Below are 26,359 nucleotides of genomic sequence, written 5' to 3' on the forward strand. Positions count from 1 at the left end.
TAGCTAATACGGGCGTGAGCTGGGACTCTAATGATGATATTTTTACTTGAGAGTCCATATGTAGAACCTTGAGAACTCTTCTATATCAGGAAGAAAACACCCAGAAGGCAATGAAAGGCTTGACTTAGGGAGAGGGGCTCAGATTATTCCTGACATAAGACACACTGTGTGAAGATTTGGAGTAGAGAGGAATAGGGTGCAGCAGAACCCTGTGTTCTGTGTGTTCTAGGAAGTTTCAGCTTATGTAATCATCACAAATTACTCCTATGAGGGATTTATTATTTCCTCATTATAGAAAAGAAAAGAACAGTTGATTCTCTGGCTATGGGCTTTGTTGATTACCCATCTTTTTGGAAACATCTTTCTTGTTCTCCATGAAGTCCTATTCTCTCTTTTCCTGCCTCTCTGGTTGCTTCTCTTCCATTTCTCCCTTTCTTCCCTTATTAAGTGTTAATATTATCCAGAGTTCAATCTTTGCTCATTTTATTCTCTTACTCTGTCTGCTCTTCTGCTTGGGTCCTCATTTTCGTTGTTAGTAACTCCTCTGTGTTCACAGCCCTCACCATTCATCTGCAGCTCCTGAGCCTACTGGATACCTCCACCTTGGTGTCCCACAAATACTTCAAACACGAGGTGTTTAAAATTCACCTCATCATTTCCTCCCACATCTGTTCCTCTTCCTTTATACCCTGTCTTGAATTATGACTACACCATCTATGCAGCCATCCAGCCCCGAAATCTGGGAGTAATCTTGAATTTTTCTTTCACTTTCATCTTTCACATCCACATCAGTCACCAAGTCTACAGGTTTACCCTCATAATTTTCATATTTGCCTTTCCTGCCCGTCACCAGGGCAGTGCCCTGAATCCAGGTTTTCATCATCTCTTGTAGAATAGTGGTCTCTGAGTCTGGCTGCCTATCAGAATAACCTGGGAAACTTGCAGATCATACTGCTGGACTCCACCTGCAGAGATTCTGATTTAGTAGGCCTGGAAGGGAAGTGGGATCTATATTTTTAACAAGTTTTCTAGATGATTTCTTACCCAGGCAGTCTAGCAATAGACAAGTGTTTGCAAATCACTGATCCACCTGGTTTTCCTGCCCCTTGACATATCCCCTTCCCTTTCAGTCCATCTCCCACTCTCCAGCATGATATTTTAAAAGCCAAATGTGATCCTCTATTTTTAGCCAATTATCTTCCCTTTGTCTACAGGATAAAGTCCCTCTTCCTCAGCATGGTTTATGAGACCCTCGCTGGTCTGATCTGATTTATATATCTTCTGCTTAAGGCCTGCTTAATTTCCAAAATAAGTATTTCAATTCTGGCTTCTGGGCTGTTTATAGATGCAGTGCTCTCTGCAAAAAAGACCTTCCTGTCTGCTTAACAAATGCCTCCTTTCTTTGAGAAACAATTCAGATGTTGGTTCTGTGAAGCCTGTCTTGTCCTCTCCTTCCTCTCCTATCACTGTACTTAAGACTCTCTAATAATGCACTCATCACACTGCCTAGAAACTGGGTTTTCTTGTCAGCCTCCTTCCTAATAGAGTATGAACTTTGAGAGGGCAAGGACTGAATAACCTTCCCAAGATCACTTAGCTCAGAAGTAGTAACACATCTGATTTCAGACTGTTCTGTCTGTTCCACCGTGTTGTGTGATCTTAATATATAAACCAGATGAAAAAAATAAGACCTGCTGGTGAAGGGTGTTCAAGTGAACCCTCATCACAGGTGGACCAGTTTTTTCCCTCTCCTTTTAAAAGAGTTATAATTTACACATAGAGAAGTAGACTTTTTATGAAAGGTTTGCAAGTTTTGTCAAACACTAAAGCACCACATGGTCTTTTAGTACAGATAAAACTGAGTGATTGCTGACCAAACTAATGTTTGTAAATAACTCAGTTGCATTAGGCAAGAGTTTTGTCAGTCAAAGTGTTCTCAGTGGAAACTATTTCCTAAAATACAATTAACCCTTAAGGATCTAGAAGAGTTGAATTAAAGTGTCTTAGAAATTCTCATTACTAAAATAGCTGTTTGCTCCTGAGCTTAATTTACTAAAGTATTTGGCTTTAGGTTTGCTTAAATTGAATTTAAAACTAGGATAGAGAACTCATTTCAAAGGAGATAGCCCTTTCTATTTAGAAAAAGAAAGACTTAGGGGTAAATTTCTGAATTTAGATGAAATTTACCTCCTATAACTTCTCATTGGTTCTGATTCTACCGTCTGGAAATAGAGAATAAATTCAATCTCTCAGTCTCTTGGTGTTGTTGAGGCCCCTTTCTCCTTCAGGCTAGACAATCTTAGTCTTTCCCACTGTCCTTTGTGTCATGGCTCCCCAAGCACTCGTGATCCTGGACAGTATGCCGAACCTGTTAGTGTGTGAAACTTGTCTGGTTTGAGTATTTCTTGTCCTTCTTTCTACTAAGAGAACTTTTGTGGGTCTCTCATTTTCTTTCCCTTGAAGGAACATGACTGACGGTCACAAATATCATTTGCACCTGTAATTTGGAAGGAAATTGATGGGAATTTTCTCCCTTAAAATTGACATACATGACAACTGCATGGGACTGGGATAGCTGCTTGGATACATGAGGCTCTTGCTACACTTTCTTAGGCAAGCCTCTTGACCTTTGAATCTCATTTTTAAGAAAAAGGCATCATTTCTAAATCTAAAATTCTACAATCTACAATCCTAGTTTAGATAAATATTTACATGATAAAATGAATGGCATGAAATTGTTAATAAATAGGCTCAAAGTAAAAGCAAAATCATTTACATGAAGTATAAACATTATCTTTATTAATAGTATAAAATATAAAAATTTGACAGTTTGATGACAGTCAATTTATATTTGTGCCATTATTGATTCCCCCAAAAGTTTTCAAAGAGAGAAGTCCCAAGAACATTATATAAAACCCATTTGAATCTTGGTATTCTTTGATGACAGAATTTGACTTCAGTGGTGGCAAGAGGGATTAGGGTTTTAGTAGAATTTTTTTTCAGTTTCTCTCCTAATAAATTCATGGATTCAGGAATCTCACCCATAACTGTGCAGGTTTAGGATACACAGGATACAGTTTTCAAATGCTAGTCCCACAAGAACATACTAGAAATGTATCTTCTATTACTCTAATATGCATAATCTACATTTGGATTCATTGTAACCCAAATGTTTAGAGATTTAATTTAGCTTTAAAGTATATATATTTAAATGTTTGAATTAATGTAAATCTGGAGAAGTCATTGTTTCATTGTATGCAGGGGTTACATAAATTCCATGAAGCCCTTTACTTTTCTAATCCCCCCCCCCCAACATTTATTTTTGGTTCAAGAGTTGGGGGAACCCACTAGAAAGGTGAATTTTATTATGGCATGGCACTATTTTGACGCACTGAGTCCTTTTTAGTGAAAGAGGAAACACAAAATAAGTGTAGGATATTTGAATCTTTTCCAAAGTACTAAGGGAAACATAGACGCAAATAAATATAGAAAGATGAATAATTGCAAGGACATGAAAAATTTCATTCAAATATTATCAGACAGTAGGAGTTGTTACACCATGACTGACAATTACGACAACTTCCATAATAATTTCTGGGAGACGGACATTTTAAGAGCTCTTTGACCCTTTTGAACTGGAAAGGCTATATTGAGAATAGCATGGTGTGACTTGTGGCCTTTTATAAGCTGGAAATTTAGAGATTTGCTAAGTGTTTGCTGAATGAATGCACGACTTGCATTGCTGAGCAAAGATGTGGGGCCGTTGTCTTTTATTCCCCTGATGAAAGCAGTGAAGTAAAGGACAATGAACTTTATAGGGCACACATAAGTTAAAAGAAAAACCCTAAGGGCGATCCATTTGGACTGCGGAATGATGGCATAGCATCAGTTGAAGCTTCCTAGAAATGTAGGATCTTCCTAGAAATGGGCCACGCTCCAGACCTACTGAATCAGAACCTGCATTTTAACTGTGTTTCAGGTGATTCTTTTGCTCATTAAAGTTGGACAAAGACTAACTAGTTCACCTTCTCCCCTCAGATTTTATAGTTGAAGGAAGTGAAGAGAGATTGTGCATGTAAGGTTCTGTCCACAGAAGCAGAGCTGGCATTAGAACCCAGCTGATTTACTTACTGATAGAGTCTAGCAGGCTTTCTGTGACACCTCTCTCATTTCGTAACCTCCACATTTTTACTCTTCTTTTGGCCTTTGTTAGTGTTAACCAAATACTTTTACTCTTTGAATCAAATTCATTGAAAAAACAGTATCTGTCCTCTATTCTGTGAATACAAATAGGACACCGTAGCAATTTCTTCAATTTTTTCAGGTCACTACCTGAAGTAGAATGGGGCTTTAGGCTTTAGGGAGTTTGTCTTAAATATATGGAAAAATAAAGATCTAAGTAGAGAAGCATCCGTGTTTTATGGGGGATCTTTGGCATAGAAAGATATGATCATAGAAGGGTAACAGGACAGTGAAGAAAAGTGAACAATCACTGATAAGACCATAATGGCACAATGCCTTTAACACAAGTCAGCATGCCATCTCACTAACATCTTGGTATTCACTGAGTTAAAAAAAAATAATAATAATAATCTGATGTTCTCAAGGAAAACATTAGAAAAATACCTTGAATATGGTGATTACCATTTAAATAAATTATAAATTTGCAATGGTCTCCAACTTACTTCTACCAGATAAATCTGTACTCTTGTCTTGAGTATTCCCGGGAATGGTTTCCATTGCCCCACATCTCTTCAGTCTATTAGTTCTTTGCTGCTTTAGGAATGGACCTAGAGAACAGTTTTCAGTTGCACTGATTACTTTCATATGTTTAATATAGAAGTCCCATATCTCCTTAAAATACTTATTTTCTGTCTGTGAAGTCTTTCCTTCACTTTTCATACCAAGCTTATCTCCTTTATTTTTAGTGAGTTTTATTTCTTGTCTTTGTTCTCTAGGTTCTCTATAAAACATATAGTGAATGACATAAGTAATGAAACAGTTTTCAAATGCTATTCACAGGTATCAGTCTGATTTCTTTGATCAGGACTCAAAGGACAGTGATCTGTATTTGGTCAAATTAGAAAATTAAGTTGAAAACATTATAACTACTAATAATTTTATTTTAGAAAACTTGTATTATTTAATGAATTTTATGTTATTTTGTTCTCTTTATAGATAAACGCGTGGAAAATTGGCCTCTAATGCAGTCTCCATGGCCTACACTAAGTATAAGTACTCTCTATCTCCTGTTCGTGTGGCTGGGTCCAAAATGGATGAAGGACCGGGAACCTTTTCAGATGCGCTTAGTGCTCATTCTCTATAATTTTGGGATGGTTTTGCTTAATCTTTTTATCTTCAGAGAGGTAGGTTTATTAAGGTTACTATATAGTAATTCCCCAGGGATATGGGGAATTAAAAAATGATAATGTGTAAAACCATGATTGTAATATTATACCTCAAGACGACTCTTAGCTACTCTAGAAGTAAAATTTGCATTAATCACATTTTTTATTTTAGGTTACCTAAAAGATGAAATCCAACTTATGTTTAAGAAGATGCATTTATTAATGTATATGTACAATAAGAAAATACATACAAACATATATAAAGTATAAACCATTGTTTAAGATGGAATTTTGCATCAGATTCTAATACAATAACCCTTATTAGTTCTTTAGACATTAGAAGTTATTTAACTCTTCTTAGCCTCAATTTTCCCATCTATAAAATGAGGATAATACCTACCTTCTAGGGTTATTATCAGAATTAAGTGAGATGATTTTTGCTTGTATTAAGAACTCAGGAAACAGTAGCAGCTATTTATTTGTAATTCTTATTCAGCAGTTTCAGGTTTGGTGACTGATCACAATATGCAGATGTAAAGTACCTATGCCAAGTTAAATCCTACTATATGTTTTTAGTTTTTTGTTTTTTTTTTTTATTTTGGGTTGGAACTAAAATGAGTTAAGGTATAAAATTATTTGTCACACAGCCGTGGCTGCAATCATCGTGAACTTTTCCGTGTTCAAGCAAATTCTCAGTGACATTTCGAATGGAACTCCTAAAGGCTAGAAGTTAACATGGCTCTTTTTAAAGTTGCTTGAGTGTAAGGAATTTGTTTTCTAAGAGACTTCTCAGAGTTTAAAATTCTGTATGATCCCGGAGAACTGGGCTAGCAATGCCAGGAAAATAAACAGTAACTCTCCTGAAAAATAAAAAATAATACTTTACTTGACAACTTAGCCTACAGAATCTCAACTTCATAAAAAAAATCTATTTGGATACTTTTACCTTACTTGTTAGCTGCAGGCCATTCTGGATCGAAAGTAGAAACCAACTCTTAGAAATATACGTCATGATAATCAAAATTTCTCTTAATATTATGAAGTAGAGTTGATGCCTCAGTCTAAAAGTTAACATGTGATTTTGAGATTTCAATTATAGGGAAAAAATGGCTCACAGTAACTTTTAGAAATTCTGATGCATTAAATGTTTAATGATTTAGAATTTTTACTATTTAAAGAACATTTGAAAAAAAATTTTTAGAATATACTGCTTTTAAAATAATTTGAAAGATTGTATATTGTACTTAGTATCTTTAATGCTGTATCTTACTCTTACTAAAACATTAATCCAAATGTTACTCTTTTTTTTTCCCAGTTATTTATGGGGTCATATAATGCAGGATATAGCTACATCTGCCAGAGTGTGGATTATTCTGATAATGTTAATGAAGTCAGGGTGAGTATAATTGAAAATACTGTTAATCAGTAGAAGTAGATTAAATTTTATAGGCCCCAGTCTGTGAAAATGTACTTTAATTTGGAAGTGAAATTATACTGGATATTTAGAGTCAATAAAGCCTGCTTTTCTTTAAATGTACATAATTGAAAATCTGTTTTCATACCTCTAGTGTGTTATTTCATTTGATGGGTGAGAGTGAATATCTATTTGATGACTACAGTGAGTTCCTTTTTTTTTATTTTATTTTTAAAAGATAGAAGTTCCCATTCAGTGTGAATATATTATTTTACATTTTTGTTGTTTTTGATTAAGAATAGAAACCCATAGAGAGGGTCTGATTCATTTGTTAAGAAAGTCTGATCAAAACCATGTTTTATGAACTATGTAATAAATAGTAAATTGAACAGTAAAATTTGCATAGCTATGAATTCAGTTTTTATTATATTTGCAGAAAAATATACTAGTAGTAATATAATGTCACATTTTATTTTTCAGTCATCTTTATTAGTAAAATTATCTTTTTACTCAAGTATAAGAAACAAAACATTATCCTGAAAATTATCTTAAGTATTTGTTGAACTCCTCGTGTGTACTGTGATTCATGTTAAAATTATATATAACATGTACATAACATCATACATAAAATACATAAAGCATATATATGTACACACAATATAAATATGTTAGTAGCTTCTCTTGGGAAAAATAGCTTTCTGACACGGGGTTTGGACAGTATCATTATCAGTATTCATCAAGACTCAAATTGCTTAAATATTCTTACCATTTTATGTCTAAAATTTCATTTGTGTATTAAAAGACTTAATTGCTGATGAAAAACCACCAATTTGGTTGCTGGTTAGTTTTCTCATTCAGTAAATGTGTGTGGAGTGTCTGCTGTGTGCAGATGCTGTGAGGGGCACTGGTGACAGCCGAAGTTCCTGCCTTAATGGAGTGGACATTCTGCTGGGGTGGGAGAGGCAGACAAAAATCATGTAAAAAAAAATGGTTAAGAAGAAATTAAGACCTGTGACATGACTAAGAGAGAATGAGCGGGGTTACTTCATTTAGATTTGTTCCCTGAAAAAATTTTTCTTCTGTAACCATATTGCCAGAGAGCCTCCTAGAGTTTTTACTTCTTTGGTTTGGGGAAGGGGAAATGAGAGAAGAGTTTGACATCTTGAAAATCCCCTTAGGTGAGACAGTATGTTAGTATTTTTAGGATAAAAGTTTTAAAATGTTAACTCTGACAATTGTTAAGCCTACACTTCATGCATAAACTGCCAATTCTTTAAAAAAAAAAGTAGCTGTTCTGAAAAATGTAATAATCTAGGAGGAGAAAGAAGCTGAGATTTCCAATAGATTGTATTTGAAATCTTCCTTCCTCTCTCCTCTCCCTTTTCTTTTCCTGCCCCATCACACACATACACATTCAAATTAAACTAAACTTTGTGCAGGGCAACTCACCCAATTAAAATATTATACCACTGAAGTGTGACTCTAATGTAATACATGAACTAGGATTTGTAGCTAGTTAATTGATAATTTTGTTTTCCTGGGGAGAAATTCAGGTGTTTGGAAACATTCCTCATCTAATATCTAAAGAGATTGTGTTTTTCTATGATGTTATTGTTCTTGTTAAATCAGGAAGCAAAGGATGCATTTTATACACGTATGCATGCTCTCATATTCTCATAATCTAATTTCAAATTAGTAAGTGTCCTTTCTTGGCAAAATGCTGTATTATTTTCTCAATGTAATATTTTATTACCTTACTAATAAAAAATTAAATTACACCCTCACTACCAGAATTTAAAACTATCACACTTAATTAGCAAATATTAATAGTGGGTATTATTTGCCCTGTAATGTGCATTGGATCCCTTCCAAGATTTCCCCCACTGAAACTTCACCAGCAAACCCAAATTTTCAATTTGTTGAATGAGAATTAACCAGATACTGCTTAACGTAAATGTGTACGTCTAAAGCATGTCGGAAGCTAGTTCTTTTTCAACTTTTATGTGACATTAAGAATGAATAATTCTGAAAGCTTTTCCAAACCTGTTTCATGTTATTATTAATACACCACTTGACATTTAGAAGATATTATGGATTTATGTAAGACATAAATAGTTAGTATATAGTCACTCACCACTAATAAAACATTTGTGCTTTTGAATTTTTCAGGATATTTCATACTATAAGAATTATATCAAAATTGTGATACTATCATGAGTTATTCAGTTTCAACATAGAAATTTAGTTTTTTTCAAGAGCTAATAATATTTATTAGATACAGTATAATGAATATTTTAGTCAGAGAATCATTTTTTTTTATTCATCTGTTATGTGACCAAGAATTATCACTTTTCACTTTGGTGTAGCCATTTCAAATGTATCTAATGCAGTTTACAAATTAAGGAGAAGAATTGCTTATTATTACATATGAATTGTGGCCAGAGGCCTAGATGGGAGGAAAATAAGACATCTCTTACCTTCTAGAAAACTTTTACTGTGCCAAAATGGTTATTGTCATTTTATTTAAAATACTAATATATAAGTGTAAATTAAATAGTGTTGCCATGAATAGCTAACTATCTCAAGCCTGTTTTCAACCAATTTTGCAATTTCCAACAATATTATTATTCAATCAAATTCAGTAAATAATTTTCAACCTGTAACTATGAGACTATTTTTTTTTTTTTTTGGCCTTTCTCTTTCAGACTTTTTGCACTCACTTTGAAATTGTAGTTTTGTTTTTCAAAACTGCAACCAACCAAAAAACCATGACATCCAACAAAGACAAGTATAAAATGAGGAGAGAATGTTTCAGTCTAAGATATCTAAGCCTGACTATGACTCAATCTGTCAAGCCCCTGACAAAGATGTATAAACAAATTACAATTACAGAATGCCTCATTTGTTATTTGTCCATAGAAAGCTTGTCATAGAAACAAGTAACATAAAAAAAGTTAAGTTTAGTTTACTGTTACCATAGGATTCTTTTAATATGTTTCACAGCATATTTACAGAGGTCACCTCTCATTGGATCCTTAATCTCAAAATGTTAATGTAATCTTTTTTGCACCACCTGGCATCTTAATTAGAACCCAGGAGAAGAAAAGATTCATGCGTGTAAGTGGGATTATATTTATGGCCTAGGACATATTTATTTTTGTTTGTTTCAATTTATCATCTTAAAGAGTTCACTACCTAATACAAACTGCTGTGATTGGAGACTTAACAATTAGAGTGTGAGAAAGAGACAAACTTGGATACAGACAAGTTGCTACACAAATCTACTTGTAAGTACATCTGAAGTATGGTGTCGGCTAGGAATAAACAACTAAAATATCTTTATGAATTAAACATGAGTTTTTCAACCAAACTGAAAAACAGCAAATGTGTTAACAGCTCTATATTCAGCAGTTTTCCACTATGTTGACATCCACCTATTTGCAGACTGAACATTTTCTTTTAAATTATTGGTACTGTGTAGATACAGCTTTCAGCTCTTTGTTTTCCATTTTTTCTATGCTTAGGTTTCAAACCCACATAGCCAAAAATAAGTCTATGCCTTGTACGTTTTGTGCCATGAAGATTATTTTGGACTTATTTACAATGAGTACAAAACCATATGACAGTGTTATTCTGGTGTCTATAACCTGCTTTTCCTTTCTTTTTGCAGATAGCTGCGGCTCTGTGGTGGTACTTTGTATCTAAAGGAGTTGAGTATTTGGACACAGTGTTTTTTATCCTAAGGAAGAAAAACAACCAAGTGTCTTTCCTTCATGTATATCATCACTGCACAATGTTTACATTGTGGTGGATTGGAATTAAGTGGGTTGCAGGGGGACAAGGTGAGTATTTTCAGGAATGTATATGCATGTATTAAATTACATAGTTTACTGTGTTGGGTGGAAAGTAATGGAAATCTGAGAATTTGACTTCATCTGTGATATTTTAGTTGAAGAATGGTCAGAAATGACCATTTAAAGAATTTCAAGAAAATGAAACTTTAGCTTTTTTACCTGTGACTACTTCAGCATGTAAAGATACTTCCCATAAATGGGCATAAACCAGGCCTAAATGTAGAAAATAATATTTTGATAAGGTTCAGTTCCTAGTAGTCCTGATCCAAAGGAAACCAAGATACGACCCCTCAGTCCGAAGACCCCGTTTTAGTCCAAGTCCAAAGCCTATGCCTGCTCTAAAGTAGGCCTTAGATGACTCTGTTGGTTCTTATGCACAGGAGATTGTATATACCCTTGTTAATGTTAAAGACAATCTGAATTCACAGTTTGGGCAAGATCTGAGCCCGTTGTTTTTAGATGCCTGTAGCTTGAGGATGATTCATGTCAGTGAGCTGAAAATAGACCATTCCTCTGATCAAGACCCAGGGTACACATCGTTATAGTTCACCTTGCTACTTTACACTGTCATATTATGGTAACTGGCACCTTGGAAATTCACACTTACAAGTTATTATTGGGGAGCAATTTAAAATAGTTCAGTTAAAGTAAAATTGTGTAATTTTAAAAGAAAAATTGGTAAATTTGAACTGACCCCTAAGTCATTTTATGACAAAATTCATTTTCATTACACCAACACTTTGTTTAAATTAATATTCTGAAAAGAAAGAATGCCACTGATTTAGACTGACTGGAATACCTGTGTAACTAAGGTATTATTCCATGTGTGTAGTGCTGTTATGTTTAGAACTTTTAAAAACTAAGAAGTAAGTCCTGTATTATTTAGATAATGTATATTGGTCCATCCAAAGGTAATAATGGAACATTTAAAAGTCTACTTAAAGATTTTTCCACCCAAAATAGTAGAATTAAAAGTAATATGTACAATAGTTCTGTTAGGGCCTACTTAAACTCACTGGAGTGTATAATTTGAAAACTTGAAATTTTAAACTTACCGCTTTGAAAGTCCTTTCCATTTGAAAAACACACATGCTTATTTTTATGGTAAAAACTCAAATCTAAACTTTTAACAAACTAGCTTGATCTGAGAGGAAGGCTTTTCTATTAGTACTATTTTAAGTCTTATATTCCTAATCTGCACTCATTATTAAATGTTAGAAAATAATGTAGACTCATATATTTTATATCCAAATGTTTACACCCTAATAAAGTGTTCTCTATCTTGCAATGATCTCTTGTTTTTCTAAAGCATTTTTTGGAGCCCAGATTAATTCTTTTATCCATGTGATTATGTACTCATACTATGGGTTAACTGCATTTGGCCCATGGATTCAGAAGTATCTCTGGTGGAAACGATACCTGACCATGCTGCAGCTGGTGAGTTAAATCCTTTAAAGTTTCTTCTGGTGAAACACTGAAAATACTTGGATTTTATTAATTGGAAAAGACCAAATTGTTTTAGAAAATTTTCTCTTGGAAAATTAACTTTTTCTATCCTCCAGCTTTAGCAGTTGGGACTGCTTGGCTATAATCTACCTATTCGTAGACCTACTTGGCACAGCCATTTCCTTTTGCAATGTCCTTTAAAAACTTAGTCACAGCACTTTCCCTCTAAATAGAAACATTCTTTAAAGAAATATTTTTAAAAATATCTGTGAAATCGATGATTAAATATCTAAGTACTCTACAAAATCCATGGACTCTTGTAGACTCATGTATAACTAGGAAAATAATTGATATTTTTTCTCAAGTGGTATTTTTCATCCTAAAATTTTATTATTACCTCTCTTATCCTATCCTTGTTTCAATATTCTATTTCCATTTTCAGTCCTCGTTTTGTAGATGCCATACATTTAGAATATAAAGTTGAAAAGAAGACACAGAGCCAAGGAAGGGGTGGAATAAAAAGGAAGGGAAATAAGGACCAGAGATCTAATCTAGTGCTTGGAGAACAGAGTAGAGCCAGGTATTTTTAAAGGCTAGTGTTTAGACCAGGTCTTTTCAGCACATCACCCTGGTAGCACTTCTTATAGCATCTGGGTACATCAGTGTACCATTCAGAGCTAGGCACTACTCTGTCATCAAACTGCAAATCCAAAAGCTATTCTTTAAGCCTTGGAATTTATTATAACTTGCTTTAATCATAGCATGTACACAGTTTTATCAATGGAATCACATTTGGAAATACTATCCATTGCTGCTTTAAGTTGCTAAACAGCTGGCTAAGCAAACAGGAAACACAACTTCTGGGGAATGCAGTAAGTGAAGAATTCATTTGTAACTAAAATGCTATAGGAAGTTTCCTCCAGCTCTTAGTGTAATATATATATACAGTTTGTGTAATTCATTTTTCCTGCTAATTAGGAAATGGTCCCAAGAAAATGAAGAGATAACAAAAATCATGTGAATTATTTATATCTATTTTGTTGGACCCTGTACCCAGCTCTCCTTGTGCAATCCCGTACAATCACAGTCACCTACACACCCTTTTTCAGTGATGCAGGTTCTAAGAAACATTGTGAAACCAAAAGCTCTTAAAATATGGATTTTGCTATGGAATGTTTTAAGAATTAGTCTGATATAAAGTTGTGACGTACATGGAATAAGTTTATTTTTAATATTTAATATAATACTTATCATTGGTAGTGTTCTCCTTAAAAGAGGAACCATAATTGCCCATTACAAATAGGATGTTAATTCTGTGAAGGGTTGTTTATTTCTAAACCAAAAGTTCTCACCACATTTCCCTTCAAAGAACGTCATGCAAATTAATCTTGTAAAAATTAGCCCTTATTAACACCATGGATGTCTTGATATTTTAAGCCTTTCTATTGATATATCAAAAATTTAAATTAATTTCATTATCTTAAGTATCTCAATTTTGGCTTTTCTGTATTTAAAAACTCTTAAGGTTGAAAGTGATAATCTCTCTTTTTGTGCTTATTCTCAAATGTTTACTAAATTTTATCAGAATCTTAATTTTTAAAGGATAGTGTTAATTCGAATGCAGAATTTACCTACCTACTATTCTGTAAGAAACAAATAATGAGCAATTTTGATAAGTGCATTTTTAAAAGTATATGGACCAGCTTACTGACAATTCTTTGGAAAGAAATCGGGCTGAACTATGGGAGCATAACAAAAATTGAAGTGTTTACAATACTATTACTTTCCCCTTGTAGAAAATTGATATTCCCTCTCATTAGATAACATAATGCAACAAATATTCATTGAGTCCAGACACTGTGCTTAGGACTTGAATCATCAACAAGCAAGACAAAGCCCTGCCCTCTGGAGTTATAGTATGGACAATAAAGAAGTAAAAGATAGAAAAAACAGTTTCAGATAGTTATAACTGTTATAAAGAAAAAGAAACAAAAACAAACCTTTTGGTAAAGGTGATTTAGAGTGCCAGTTGGCTGGAGGTTACTTTAGTTCAGAAGTTGGGGAAGCCCTTGCTAAGGAGATGGCATTTGAGCTGCCAATTCAGTGAGAAGGAGCCGGCCATGGGAGCTAGAGAACTGTTCACCTGTGGACAGTGTGGCACATTTGGATTTATGATTGCTAGAAAGAAGATTCTGTTGTTGTTGTTAGATGTTGTTTACTATTCTGATTAAATGTATTCTGTATTGTTTTTTATTTTTTTCAGATTCAGTTCCATGTGACCATTGGGCACACAGCATTGTCTCTTTATACTGATTGCCCCTTCCCCAAATGGATGCACTGGGCTCTGATTGCCTATGCAATCAGTTTCATATTTCTCTTTCTTAATTTCTATGTTCGGACATACAAAGAGCCTAAGAAATCAAAAACCGGAAAAACAGCTGTGAATGGTATTTCAGCAAATGGTGTGAACAAATCAGAAAAACAGCTAGTGATAGAAAATGGAAAAAAGCAGAAAAATGGAAAAGCAAAAGGAGAGTAAATTGAACTGGGTCTTAACTGTTGTTGACAGTGAGGAAGTTTCCCATTTCATATAAAATTTCAGGGAAAACAGAAGTAAATGAGGGTTTGGGGGTGGGGAGAAAAAGCAAATGTGCTCCATGTACTAGTAATTTTTAGTCTGAGTAAAGTGTTTAATACAATACCCAGATGTTTTGTTTATGAAGTTTTTATTTTAAACATTTTTTTTATTAGCTTTGATGTCCAGACCAAAGCAATCATCATGTGATTTTGGAGACTCTCCCTCACATCAGATGAGATTTTTCATGTATATTCTATACACTCATTCTTCAGTCTGAATTTTAGATGATCACAGAAACATAGTCTTTAGGAATTTTTTGGTTAAATTATTAACTACCTGCTGATTTAAATCAGCAACCTTATATTCTCTGGTCCAGAGCTGAAAATGCAGACACTTAAATTTGTACATTTGAATTCATTTGCTGACTGGAATGGTCAAACTTCTCCACCTCTACTCTGAATACACCCTTTTGATTATAATGAAATTTAAAAAAAAGTCTGCTGATCTCTGTAGACTCTTAGAGGCTTGATGATGATGGTGTTGGTGAAAATAAGAAATAATTACAGTAAAATCCTGTCTGGCGACCCAGAGGTCACCATGACTTGAGGCACAAATCACTGTGGGTAACAATTTTTGTGATGAACAGGTAGCCTTTGAATACTCCTATGAGAAATATATTACCAAAATTAAGAGTATTGTCCAATTGGAACATGAAACAACATATGTCTTTATTAGTAACATCATAAAATAGTTATATTTGTGTGCCATTATATGTTAGAAGAGAGTGTGATGATTTTTATCAGGCTTTCCTTGTTTTGATTTGTGGCTGTTAACCAATTTTTCATATGTGGAAATATACCTACCTCTTCTGTTGGAAAGAAGTTTAAAATTAAATAAATATTAATTAAAAAATCAAGGAGTTCTCTAATGTAAATTTTAAACATATTAACTTTCAAATCCACTATTTTTGTTTTGTTTTGTTTTTTTCACAAGTTACATACACCAAACTTTTATGTGAAACTATCCTTCCCTTTCAATGTGTTTAATTTTCGGTTGATATTTTCCTTGTGACTTAGTTAGGAAGGACTAAGTTGCAAGATCTTATTTATTAATAAGTATGAAGTGTAAACCCATTTTGGTGTAATATTCTTGACTCCTTGGTGCTAAAGTTCATTAAATTCAGTGCTTGATTTTATAGGTGTTAATTGTTAAACCACAGAATAAATAAAAGAGAAATCAGAACTATGTAATTAAATTTTTTATTTACAAATGAAGTATTTGATGTAAAATAAGTGAACAACTTAAATTCACTTGGGTAAAGAATTTGTACCATGTTTATTACATAGGTTAGTTTGTTAGGGGATGTTGCAGAGGGATCGTTATAGAAAGAGAAAATGTGACAAGAAAGCATGAATATTTTTAAGTATCTTGATAACAGTCAGAACTGCATGTGTAGGATGTTTGTGCAAACAAACTATTTCAAAATATTTTGTGAACTATAAAATATTTATTGTGCATTAAAATTACACACTTTTACCCCAAAGGTATATGTGGTGATGAGAAGTACAGAAACTTTGCAGCACCTACAATGGGTTGGTCTAAGAGGATTCAACACTTTTATTTTTGCTGCTCAGTGTGTAGTGACTAGAGATTTGTAAATCTTTGTGAACATTCTGTATTGGTTCCCCAAAGCTATTCATTCCCTGCTACCTGACTTCAGCACAATAAATATACTACTACTGCTGTGGGAAAAATTTTTTGTGTTGTTAATCAATCTATTATAATGTAAATCGTCTGATGGACGTTTATTTAGTTGTTAGAATTCTATATTTTCTGCTGCCAATTTCTTAAGTAGAAAAGAAATAAAATTAGAACTTGGGCGTCTACAATTTCTGGTTTAAAAAAACTCATTTTTTTTTTGGTAGCATATTTTTACTTTAAAAATCAGTTTCCTTTGGAAGAGCTTTTGGATTCAGGCATAAAACATATCATTTTCTTCTGTATTATTCTTACATTTGTCATTTGAAATGTAAGCTTTAACACTTCTTAATGCTGTGAGATTTTTTGTTCAGAAATTAAGGCAGGGAGCTCTTGTGTTCTTATGTTTAAATCATTCAGTCCTTACCATACTTTAAGGTTTTTTATGGAAGATGATTTTAAGATGTGGTAAATATAGCCTTTTCCAGTAGCTTTTTCATAATTTCTCTATCCTCATAGATAAGTTTCATGCTTCATATCTAAAAATCAGTGAATGAGGATTGCAATGATTTTTAGTAAAACTCTTGCTAACTAAATTAATTTTTTCTTACATAGAAAAGAGGCGATGTATTAAATATTTGCAATGACTAGAAATACCTGAGATATGCAACAGTGTATTTTCCAATATTATCTTTGACTGTGGAACATCTTTTTTCTCTTTTCTGTGTTACTCTTCAATCTGTTTTCTGGAGGACACTGATCGAGAACTAGTTTTAGTTTTAACATTATTAATTTATTCATTTTCTTTTTCTCTCTCTTAATTCTAAACACTCTCCAGGCACTCAAATGTATTTTAATAAAGATTATTGTATTCATATTTTAGAAGATGGACTCCAGTGTTTTGTAGTTCATTAAGAATGTTTTAATTTACAGTTTTGTTCCACATATGTAACTCATTACCCTATAAATAAAAAAAAGGAGAACCAAGAGGTCAGTTGATTTTTGCCAGCTTACCTGTTTGATTATCTAACAATGCAGGCCCTGTATATTGATATCTTTTGAATCTTGCCCTCTTTAGAATGTGACAGATCACACTGAGCTGTTCATACTCTCAACTTTTTCCTTTTGGCAAACAGCTTCTTGTAGCCTTAATCTCAGCCAGCTGTATTCATAACACTATCCTTATTGAGGAAGAGATGACTACTGATAAATGGGATGAAAACGGGCTTGCTCGGAACAGACCTGGGTAACTTAGATTTAGGCTTCCTGCTGATTGGTAAATAGGGCAGCGAAGCTGAGAGGCACAGCAATGGGAGCTACATATACAAGAGCACAACTCTGAGCAGTAACCATAAACCTGCTTAAGGAGATTAGTCAGCTGGCACTCCACATGCAAGTGATTTTGATAGGTGACCTCGGAAAGCAATCCCTTAATAGTGGTGTATTTTAAAATCCATGCCTGGTCTTGGGTTTTTTAAGCAGTTGGCTTCTCAGTCAGAAGAATAATTGTGAAAAGAATGAGAAATAGAAACAGATTCCCTTTTTCAAAAACACTATAAATCGTAGAAGTGTTAGAAGTTTTTCCTAATTTAAATTATAGAAGAAAGACTCGGCATTTTTATTTTAATAGGAGGCTGTAACATGAGTCAATCTATGTTCCTGAAGGGAATTTAAAGAACTAAATTAGAAATTTGAATTGATATATAGAACCATTGTAGGTGAGAATTGTGAGATTCTAGAATATTTTAAAAAAAGAGCCTTGTGACTTACGAAGAGGGTGGTCCATAGCTGTCTTTGTCTTTAGATGATGATTTATTAATGGGATTTCTAGATGGGAAAGGATGATCTGAGTTACCCCTTGGTGTGCTTTCAGACTTACAGGTGTTGGTTTTGCTATGATTTTGAGAAATTAAAACTTTTTTCTACCTGTTCTAAAAAAAATCTCAGAATTTAGGTCTTTTTTTTTTTTTTGTCATTTTTCATTTTAACACAAAAAAAGTATGTTTACATGTCCACACATGAACAGATTTTTCTTCATACCTTTGTTCCTTAGAGATCCATCTGGTCTAGAGAAATTTAACTTACATATTGGTTTTTCCATTCTCGGGTGAGATTTTCCCAGGGAATGTGTTCTTAAAGTAGTATCTCCTTTGAGAATAAATACATACTGAAACCCATAACTTGATATCTATCTGTCTAATTATAATGACCCAATGCAGCTGTCAGGAGATCACATTGTTGTTGAACAGCTACACAGAGAATATGTTCAAATTAAAAGCCATTCTAAAGCTGTACAAAATCTTGGAAGATTTAAAGAATATGGCCATTTCTAAAAATATAGGGTCTTCAAATTATTGAGTATTTCCCAATGTAAATACAAGACTGGGAGTTGTAAAGAGACATCTGGTTTTAACTTGCAGTTTGAATTAATAATTTATTTCATCAGTCCATAAGCATACTCCATATAATCTGTTAGTCTCCAGGTATCCCTAAATCCTCTTTCTGCAATTGTGGAGATGCCTGTTAAGTTTCCCCTTGCCTTAAATTTTTCCTTTTGAGTTTGCTATAGGGAAAAAGGAAAACAATCCAGTTGAAATTCCTTCTTTCTCTGTCATCCATGATGCATTACATTTAAACTGAGATGCTCCTCCCTGTAGGAAGCTGCTAAGAACCAGTCTTTCAAGAATAATGATGACTTGTTATTTGGTAATGAGAGGGTGGGTAGGTTATGAGTCTTGCACTGTAGGTAAAATTACATTAGTGACATTCTCACTTCACCTTTGAGTGTGACAAGTGTTTAAATTTCATTAATAAATCTGGGGACCAAATACAACATTTAAGTTTTATAAGCAGATTATATAGTGAGGGTTTATCAATACTGCATAATGTATTTCAAATATTTTCTGATTTCGTTTCTCATAGTGAAACTTTGATAAAGATGTCATATCACCACTCTTCAAAGCTGTATTTATTCAACAACATTTAAGTGCTTGAATTATTACTGTCAGCCCTTTTTAAAAGTGCTATCTGATCTTTCCTCCAGAAAGAAAAAAGGTATTGAGAATAATAGGCAAAAGAGCAGTCAGAGGTATATGAGAAACAAATTTCTAATTTATCATTAGAGCTGAGATTTGGAGTTTATATCCTAGAATCTACCCTAAATGTTAACTACTTCAGAAGTCTGGCACCATATTTAGGTTAGTGGGCTCTAGATGTTTATTAGCGCTATGAATCCATTCCTACCCCCTTCATATGTTTTCTCTCCTTCCCACCCCCCAGTATTAGAGTCTGGAGGACTAAAAATTAAATTTCTCAGATTCTCTTGTGAATTTTTGATACAAATTTAGTGTTGTTTTTTTTCATCAATGTAAGGCACCCTCATGAAATTTTTGGAAGGCAGAAGGGAAGTTGGATGGAATGTTTCAGTAGTAGCATGATTAAATAATTGGGCTCCTACAGAGCTGGTAACAGCTGGACTACATGTACCATTCTCTTGGCACTGATTTTGTGAGTGTAGGCAGTGAAAATGGTAATTGTGATACCAATATATGGTGACAGCATGTATTGCAGATGTGGATATATATGAATTTCAAGTTCAAGATGAGGGGTGGCCCCCTGACTTGCACTCCTCCAGGTTACCAATAATCATAAAAAAAAATCTAATTCTTTGAATGAAAGCTCTTAATGCTTGAAATACCCTGAGTAGTACCAATTTCACACAGTGAACCTTAAGTAATTCAGTATTTAGCACCAAAAGTTGATAAGAAAATAGAGCCTCAAAGATGTTAATGTGGATTGGTTATCTCATCTAGTTGAGTTTACAGGCCATGATAATTTCATGAACAAAGGGAAATAGAATTCTGTTTTCCCTGCAATAAGGAGTTAAATCATCACCTATGATCTACTTGTAGTGAAATGCCCATTGAAGGCAAATCTTTTGGCAGACCAAGTGGCTGCTGCATTACACTGTTGTGATGGAAATAAAGACTTAAAAGGGATAGCTGCTTCTGATTGCACTGCAGTTTATGGAAAGTAAACTAACTCAGGTTTTAAATTCTTCCCTCAGGGAAAGGACAAAGGAGTTGAGAGTTACTATGACTACCTTAAGAGACCCTCTTATATCTCATGGATACAGATCTGAAATGTCTTAAGATCAGAAGTTTGATTCTTTGTTAGTTGCAGAATTACAATTTAAGATAAACTCACAGCTTAGTTTCCTTTGTGAGAGTCGTGGATTTGACAGGAAAATTGTGAGACCAAAGAATTGGAAAGGGGTGGATTTAGGTATATTTGGATGAATCTGAACCTGAATCTCTAAATTCCATTTAATATCCTTGACCAACAAAAGCAGCCCCTAATCTCCCTTGTCTGATGAGATTAGTCCTCTTTTGCTTGAAGATCCTATGACTTCATCAGAGGCAGTGATCTGCCAAGGGATTCTGATTCTCCTTATGCTTGCCCTTCCAATGCCATCAGATCTGTAATGTGAGTTAGATCACTGCATGACCCAGGGGGACAAGTACAAAATCTGTCCTGGGAGATGGCCTAGAATGGCAGGATTTGGCCAATTTTCTTCTGCAGTTACTCAGGGAATACATTTAAGAATAGGCTCTAAGGGTGCTAAACTAAGCAAGAAGGAACTTTAGATTGGACTGAAATTTTTGATGTAGTTGAACTAGAAATTCTTGATTTAGAGCTATAGCTCAACAATAAGAGGCTTTAATGGGTTTGCTCGGTTGGTTAACTGAAACTTGGACTCAATGCTGGCCTACATTAAAATGAGATATATGCTAGAACTGTACAATGAAAACAGTAAACCCTAATGTAAACCATAGAATATAGTTAATAGTACAATTATAAAAATGTTCTTTCATAGTTGTTACAAATGTACCGCACTAATGCAAGGTGTTGATAATAGGGTTGTATATGGGAACTCAAAATTTTTGCATGATTTTTCTGTAAAACTACAACTTTGTTAATAATAAAAAAGAGATACCCAAAATACCTTGCAATAATGTGGAGGGGAGAATTCATAGGCTTAGGGAGCTAGAAATATGGGAGAAGATTTATCATGTGTGACCTATGTGAGCACCCTCTCACTATGTATTGAGAAATGCATTGTTAAGAACCGCCACCATCCTTGAAAAATTCTGCAGGTGGCTGTCTTCTTTAGGCTGGGGATGCTGAGGAGGGGAGGATGCTGCCTCTGAAATGTGTTCCATGACTTCATTGGGAATCATGGTTTGACAGATTGTCAGAGACCAAGTGGCAGTACTTAAATGCCAGTGATAACGTGAACATGGTTACAACAGTGAGCAGCAGAGCCAGGGTGGTTAACAGAATGATTTGGCTTGTAGATATCTGTGGTGGTGGCTACTTTATTATGGAGTCCTAGGACTGAAATAGTTGGGCAACCTACTGCTTGAATCAGTATCACTGACTGAACCATACCTGATCAATGGAACTGACTCAAAATCTGGTGAGCACAAGCCTGGCTTGAGAGACAGCCCCTCCCCAGTTCCCGCAGACCCAAAACCTCTCAGATGAAGGGAAGGCAGGATTCCCATGAGAAAATCCCTGTGACAGTGTCACAAGAATACACTATAAATTCACCTCCTACCTTCCACCAAAAGGAAAGGGAAATAACCGCAAACTGATTCTAAGAAGATGCTGATTGGTGGGCATGCAGTTGCTACTGTGGTCACTAGTCAAAATAGGGGCTTAAAATGCAGGCTTTTGGGGGTTGGTTGATAAATGAAGTTTTGACTTGAATTCGTCTCATAATGGGCCCAGGGGATCCTCAAATCTACTCTCCTCAGTTCCTGAATGAATAGTAGGATTAGACATAGTCCCTGACCATGGAATGAGGGCTATTATGGTATGAAGGGCCAAATGGAGGCCCCTAAAATGTCCCCTCCCTGTCAAAACAGTAGACCCAAATCAATGCCACATTCTTAGATAAATGTCAGAGGTTAATGCCACCAATCAAAGGCCTAAAAGATTTCAGGGGTGATAATTTTTTTCATATGCCAGTTTAATTCTCCTGTTTGACCCAAGCAGAAATGGGATGTCTTGGAGAATGAGATTGGATTATCATTAATGTAATCATGCTACTCTCATTTCAACTGCTGTTCTAGTTGTAGTTAACTAACTGGAGCAAATCAAACATAGTTTCAATACCCGATATTCACCCATCAATTTTTTTCCTTTTCTCCTTTTCCAATAAAGAAAGAACTACAGAAATAGTTTGCTTTTACCTGGTAGGGAAAACTATTTCTTTACCATCTTACCTCATGACCATGTCAACTCTCTGTTTTTTTGTGATAATCTAGTCTGCAGGAACTTTGTTCATCTCATCAGGCCATGAGATATCACTTTGGCCCACTACATTGATGATACATCGGCTGTGCTAAGTAGGAAGTGGAAGGTACTGTATATTTCTTGGTAAGGAACATGTGTGGCAGGGGTGGGAGAAAAAAAGGTAAAATCAAGGGCCTGCAACATCAGTAAAATTAATGGCAGTCCAGTGGTCTGCAGACTGTTGAGCTATTTCCTTCACATTGAAGATAATTGCTACACTTTGTTCCCCATCATTTTTGAGGCACAAGGATTGGTAAATCTCATTGGACTTTTGAAACAATATCTACACATTTGAGGGTGCTGCTTTGACCCATTTATCAAGTAGCTCATAAAGCTGCCAGTTCTGAATGGGGCTCAGAGTAAGAGAAGGCTTTTTGACTAGTCTGGACTGCAGTGCAAGCTACTCTGCTATTTGGACCTTAGCATCCAACAGATCAAATGCTGCTCAAAGTGTCTGACAGGTAGCATCCCTACAGGATCAAGGCCTCAGGCGAGCCTTGATTTAGAATTGCAGTGCAGCCCTTTAGAGGTTTAGAGCAAAGCCATGACCTATTCTCCTAACAACTATTCTTTTGAGGAACAGATTCTGGACTGCTTATGGGCCATGATAGAGACTTGTGTATGTGGCCAGGGAATAGAAAATGGTCATGTAAACCTGAACTGCTGCCGGTCATGGACTGGGTGTTGTCTGATTCATCAAGTCATAAACTAGAGTATGCACAGCAGCACTCCATCTGGAAGGTTATGAAGGCACAGGTAAGGTCTCAGACTGCCATTGTGCCTACTCCTGCTGCCTTGCTACTTAACCAACCCATACGTGACCTCAAGGAGCCCTCCTATGAAATGTTGACTGAGGGTGCTACTTGGTTTGCACACCTCTGATCCATTTTCTGCTCTGTTTTTGGCCCTGGATTGCTAACTCCCATGGACTAAATCACCTTGACTCCCTTGCCAGCTAACTTCCAGTTGGGTCTAATCAATAGGAGGTTTTAGTAGGAGATCAAAAGGTGAATGCTCAGAGTAAGTAGGCCATCACTTCCATGTCCTCGCCATACTTTGGTGTTGCATGTCTGGCACAATCTGCCTCACCCAGCAACCACAGCCCCAGCTGGGCTAATTCTCATAGCTCCATTTCTCATAGAGCTCCAGGAACACTGTTTTCTCTGCTTGTCTCTTTATTCTAGTGGATAACAGCATCACAGCCTTGCTTGTTTCTGGGTACCTCACCATCTCTTCATTGTTCCTTTAACCCTGTCTATACCTTTGTATGCAAACCCTTCATTAAAACCTTTTCATTTAAACCACCTGGAATAAATTCTCCTTTATGCTGGCTCCTTAGTGATACACTGAAAAGAAAATAATTGAGCCTGGTTTACAAATTATTTTACATAATACGCAAACACCAGCTGGAAATGGACTGTGGCAGGAAAGATATGTGGAAGGAAAATCCTCCCAGTGAGGATTTGCTTTTCCCAAAAGGGGAAATTTCCAGTTATTAATTTACATTTACTTTTCAGCAGTTGATAATGGTTTGACCAAATATCCAAGGACTTGGAAGGAATGAAATTCAGGGTTGGCGACAAAGAGTTCTGAGAAGTTCTGAGTGTGACATTAATTGCGTTCCACGTAAATACTCATCAAAAGCACACCTTGCAGAAGGGGCTCTCAGGAAACAGGGGAACAGGGTGACCTATGTGATGGATATTAGTCTCTCTCCCTAGCCTTCTTTCCTCCTGGCCCCCCCCCACCCATACTTACTTAGTGGATTCAAAAACAAAACAGTTAATGCTGAGAGAGGGAGGTTGTTATGCATGGGCTTCTCTGCAAGGCTGATTAGCTACCACCACCACTGAGTGCCTATCCTGCAAATAGCGAAGACCAACTATGACCTCTTGGTATAAAACCATAATCAGAATAGCCAGCCACTTGGTGACTCCTATTAGTCTGTTCTTACTAGAATAACACTTATTCTGGAATGGATTTGCAGCAATACCACCTATCCAAGGACTTATTGAATGCTTTCTTCAACACCAGCATTGCTTCAGATCCAGAAAATCATTTTATGATAAAAGAAATGAGGCAATGAATTCCCATCCATGGGATTTAATTATCTTTCCTAGTCAGGATAGGCTATCTGCTATAACAAACAACCCCAAATGTCAGGGAATGGTATGATGATATGATATGATATGATATGATATGATATGATATATGATAGGATTTTTTAAATTCCATTTTGCATGCACTCTCTTGTCCAATAGAGGTCAACAGGGCAAAATGAAAGGCTCTGATCCCTAGTCATTCAGGGTTCTCAAGTTTCCATTCTTCTGCATTCAGCTCAATAGATGGGGTTAGAGAAAGATTGCACAGAGGATTTCATGGAGAGAAGTGGAGTTGTTGATGAGCCAGGTTTGGAGGTGGAATCATCAAATTCAACCCATAGTTTGTCAGTGGGTACTCATTCAAATTGCAACAGCTAAGATCAAAGAACATTGAGAAATGTGATCTAAGTGTATGTCCAAGAAGAGGGGAAATGGGTTTATGAGCTTCTAGCCATTATATGTAATATACCATATAACCCATCTCCCTTAAACAAGTGGCATTATAAAACAGTGAAATGTCCTACCAAAGACTTTTATGGCCCTACTTGGAGACAACAGCTTGAGACAAGGGCACTTTCCTACAAGATTCAGCTACAGGCTTTGAAACCAACCACAAATAGATGGTTCTATTTCTCTCTTGGCCAGAATACTTGGGCCTGGGAACCAAGGCAGGGATAGATTTGGAAGTAGATCCTTTCATCATTACATATATGTGACATTTAAAAATTTTTATTCTTGCAACTTTATGCTCTGCTTGTTTTGAGATCTTAGTTCTGAAACAATGAAAGTTTCCTCTGGAGCATACAATAATGGTGCCACTAAACTTAAAGTTGAAACTGTCACCTGGATTTTGGGGATTCTTATGCCATTGAATAAATAGGCAAAGAAGGGAATCACCAGCTGGGGTGATTGCTGTTACAAAATGGAGGGATAGAGGTAAATGTCTAGAACTCATATCCTCTGTGGTGCCTCCAAGTTCTTACATTGCCAGTGATAAAAATGAATGGATGACTTTAGCAATCCCAAAGAGACAGGACTACCAGGGGTTAAACCTTTCAGTAAAGAAGAACCTCTTCCAGCTGAAGCAGTAGTGACTGAGGCAAACTCATCAGAATGCATAGTGGAAAAAATAAGTTATAATACTATTTATGATTTTGTGACCAGTTTCAGAAACAAGATCTGGGATAATGTTGCATATTTTTCCTTGCTTTATATTTATATTTGTATATATTAGCCAAAAAATTTCCCTTATCCTTTTCCCTTCCTATTTTATATGAGTCATATGTATGGTGCTAAAATTTACACTTTATTCCTTAGTCTGAAGGATATCGAGGTGGAATTATAACTGAACTAGAAAAGGAATTAACAGTGTCACTGGACGTATACAATGAATGTATGTCAGATCTTTTTTGGGAGAGAGTGTGAGCACGATTTTTTTTATATAGGAATGCTAATTGTATTATGCAAGGTTTGAGCATGTTGTGTTTACTCTTGTGCTTGTTTGAGAGTTAAATGTGGGCAGAAGATCTTGCATGTTGGGTAGCTAAAGATCAGGCTGT

The 26,359-nt window shown here is 35.3% G+C and overlaps 1 protein-coding gene across 1 annotated transcript in view; it reads left to right on the forward strand.

Moving 5' to 3' along the window:
- ELOVL4 (ELOVL fatty acid elongase 4) overlaps positions 1 to 15,556 on the forward strand; it is a 28,697-nt gene extending 13,141 nt beyond the window's left edge. The window contains exons 2-6 of the mRNA XM_037844772.1: positions 5,179 to 5,366; positions 6,664 to 6,744; positions 10,433 to 10,604; positions 11,926 to 12,053; positions 14,326 to 15,556. Of these exons, the coding sequence (XP_037700700.1) occupies positions 5,179 to 5,366; positions 6,664 to 6,744; positions 10,433 to 10,604; positions 11,926 to 12,053; positions 14,326 to 14,601 (845 nt within the window). The 3' untranslated portion in view covers positions 14,602 to 15,556. The remainder of the gene's footprint in view (positions 1 to 5,178; positions 5,367 to 6,663; positions 6,745 to 10,432; positions 10,605 to 11,925; positions 12,054 to 14,325) is intronic.
- The last annotated feature ends 10,803 nt before the right edge of the window (positions 15,557 to 26,359 follow it).

The sequence above is a fragment of the Choloepus didactylus genome, chromosome 7 (genome assembly GCF_015220235.1).
Source record: "Choloepus didactylus isolate mChoDid1 chromosome 7, mChoDid1.pri, whole genome shotgun sequence".
Lineage (NCBI taxonomy): Eukaryota > Metazoa > Chordata > Mammalia > Pilosa > Megalonychidae > Choloepus > Choloepus didactylus.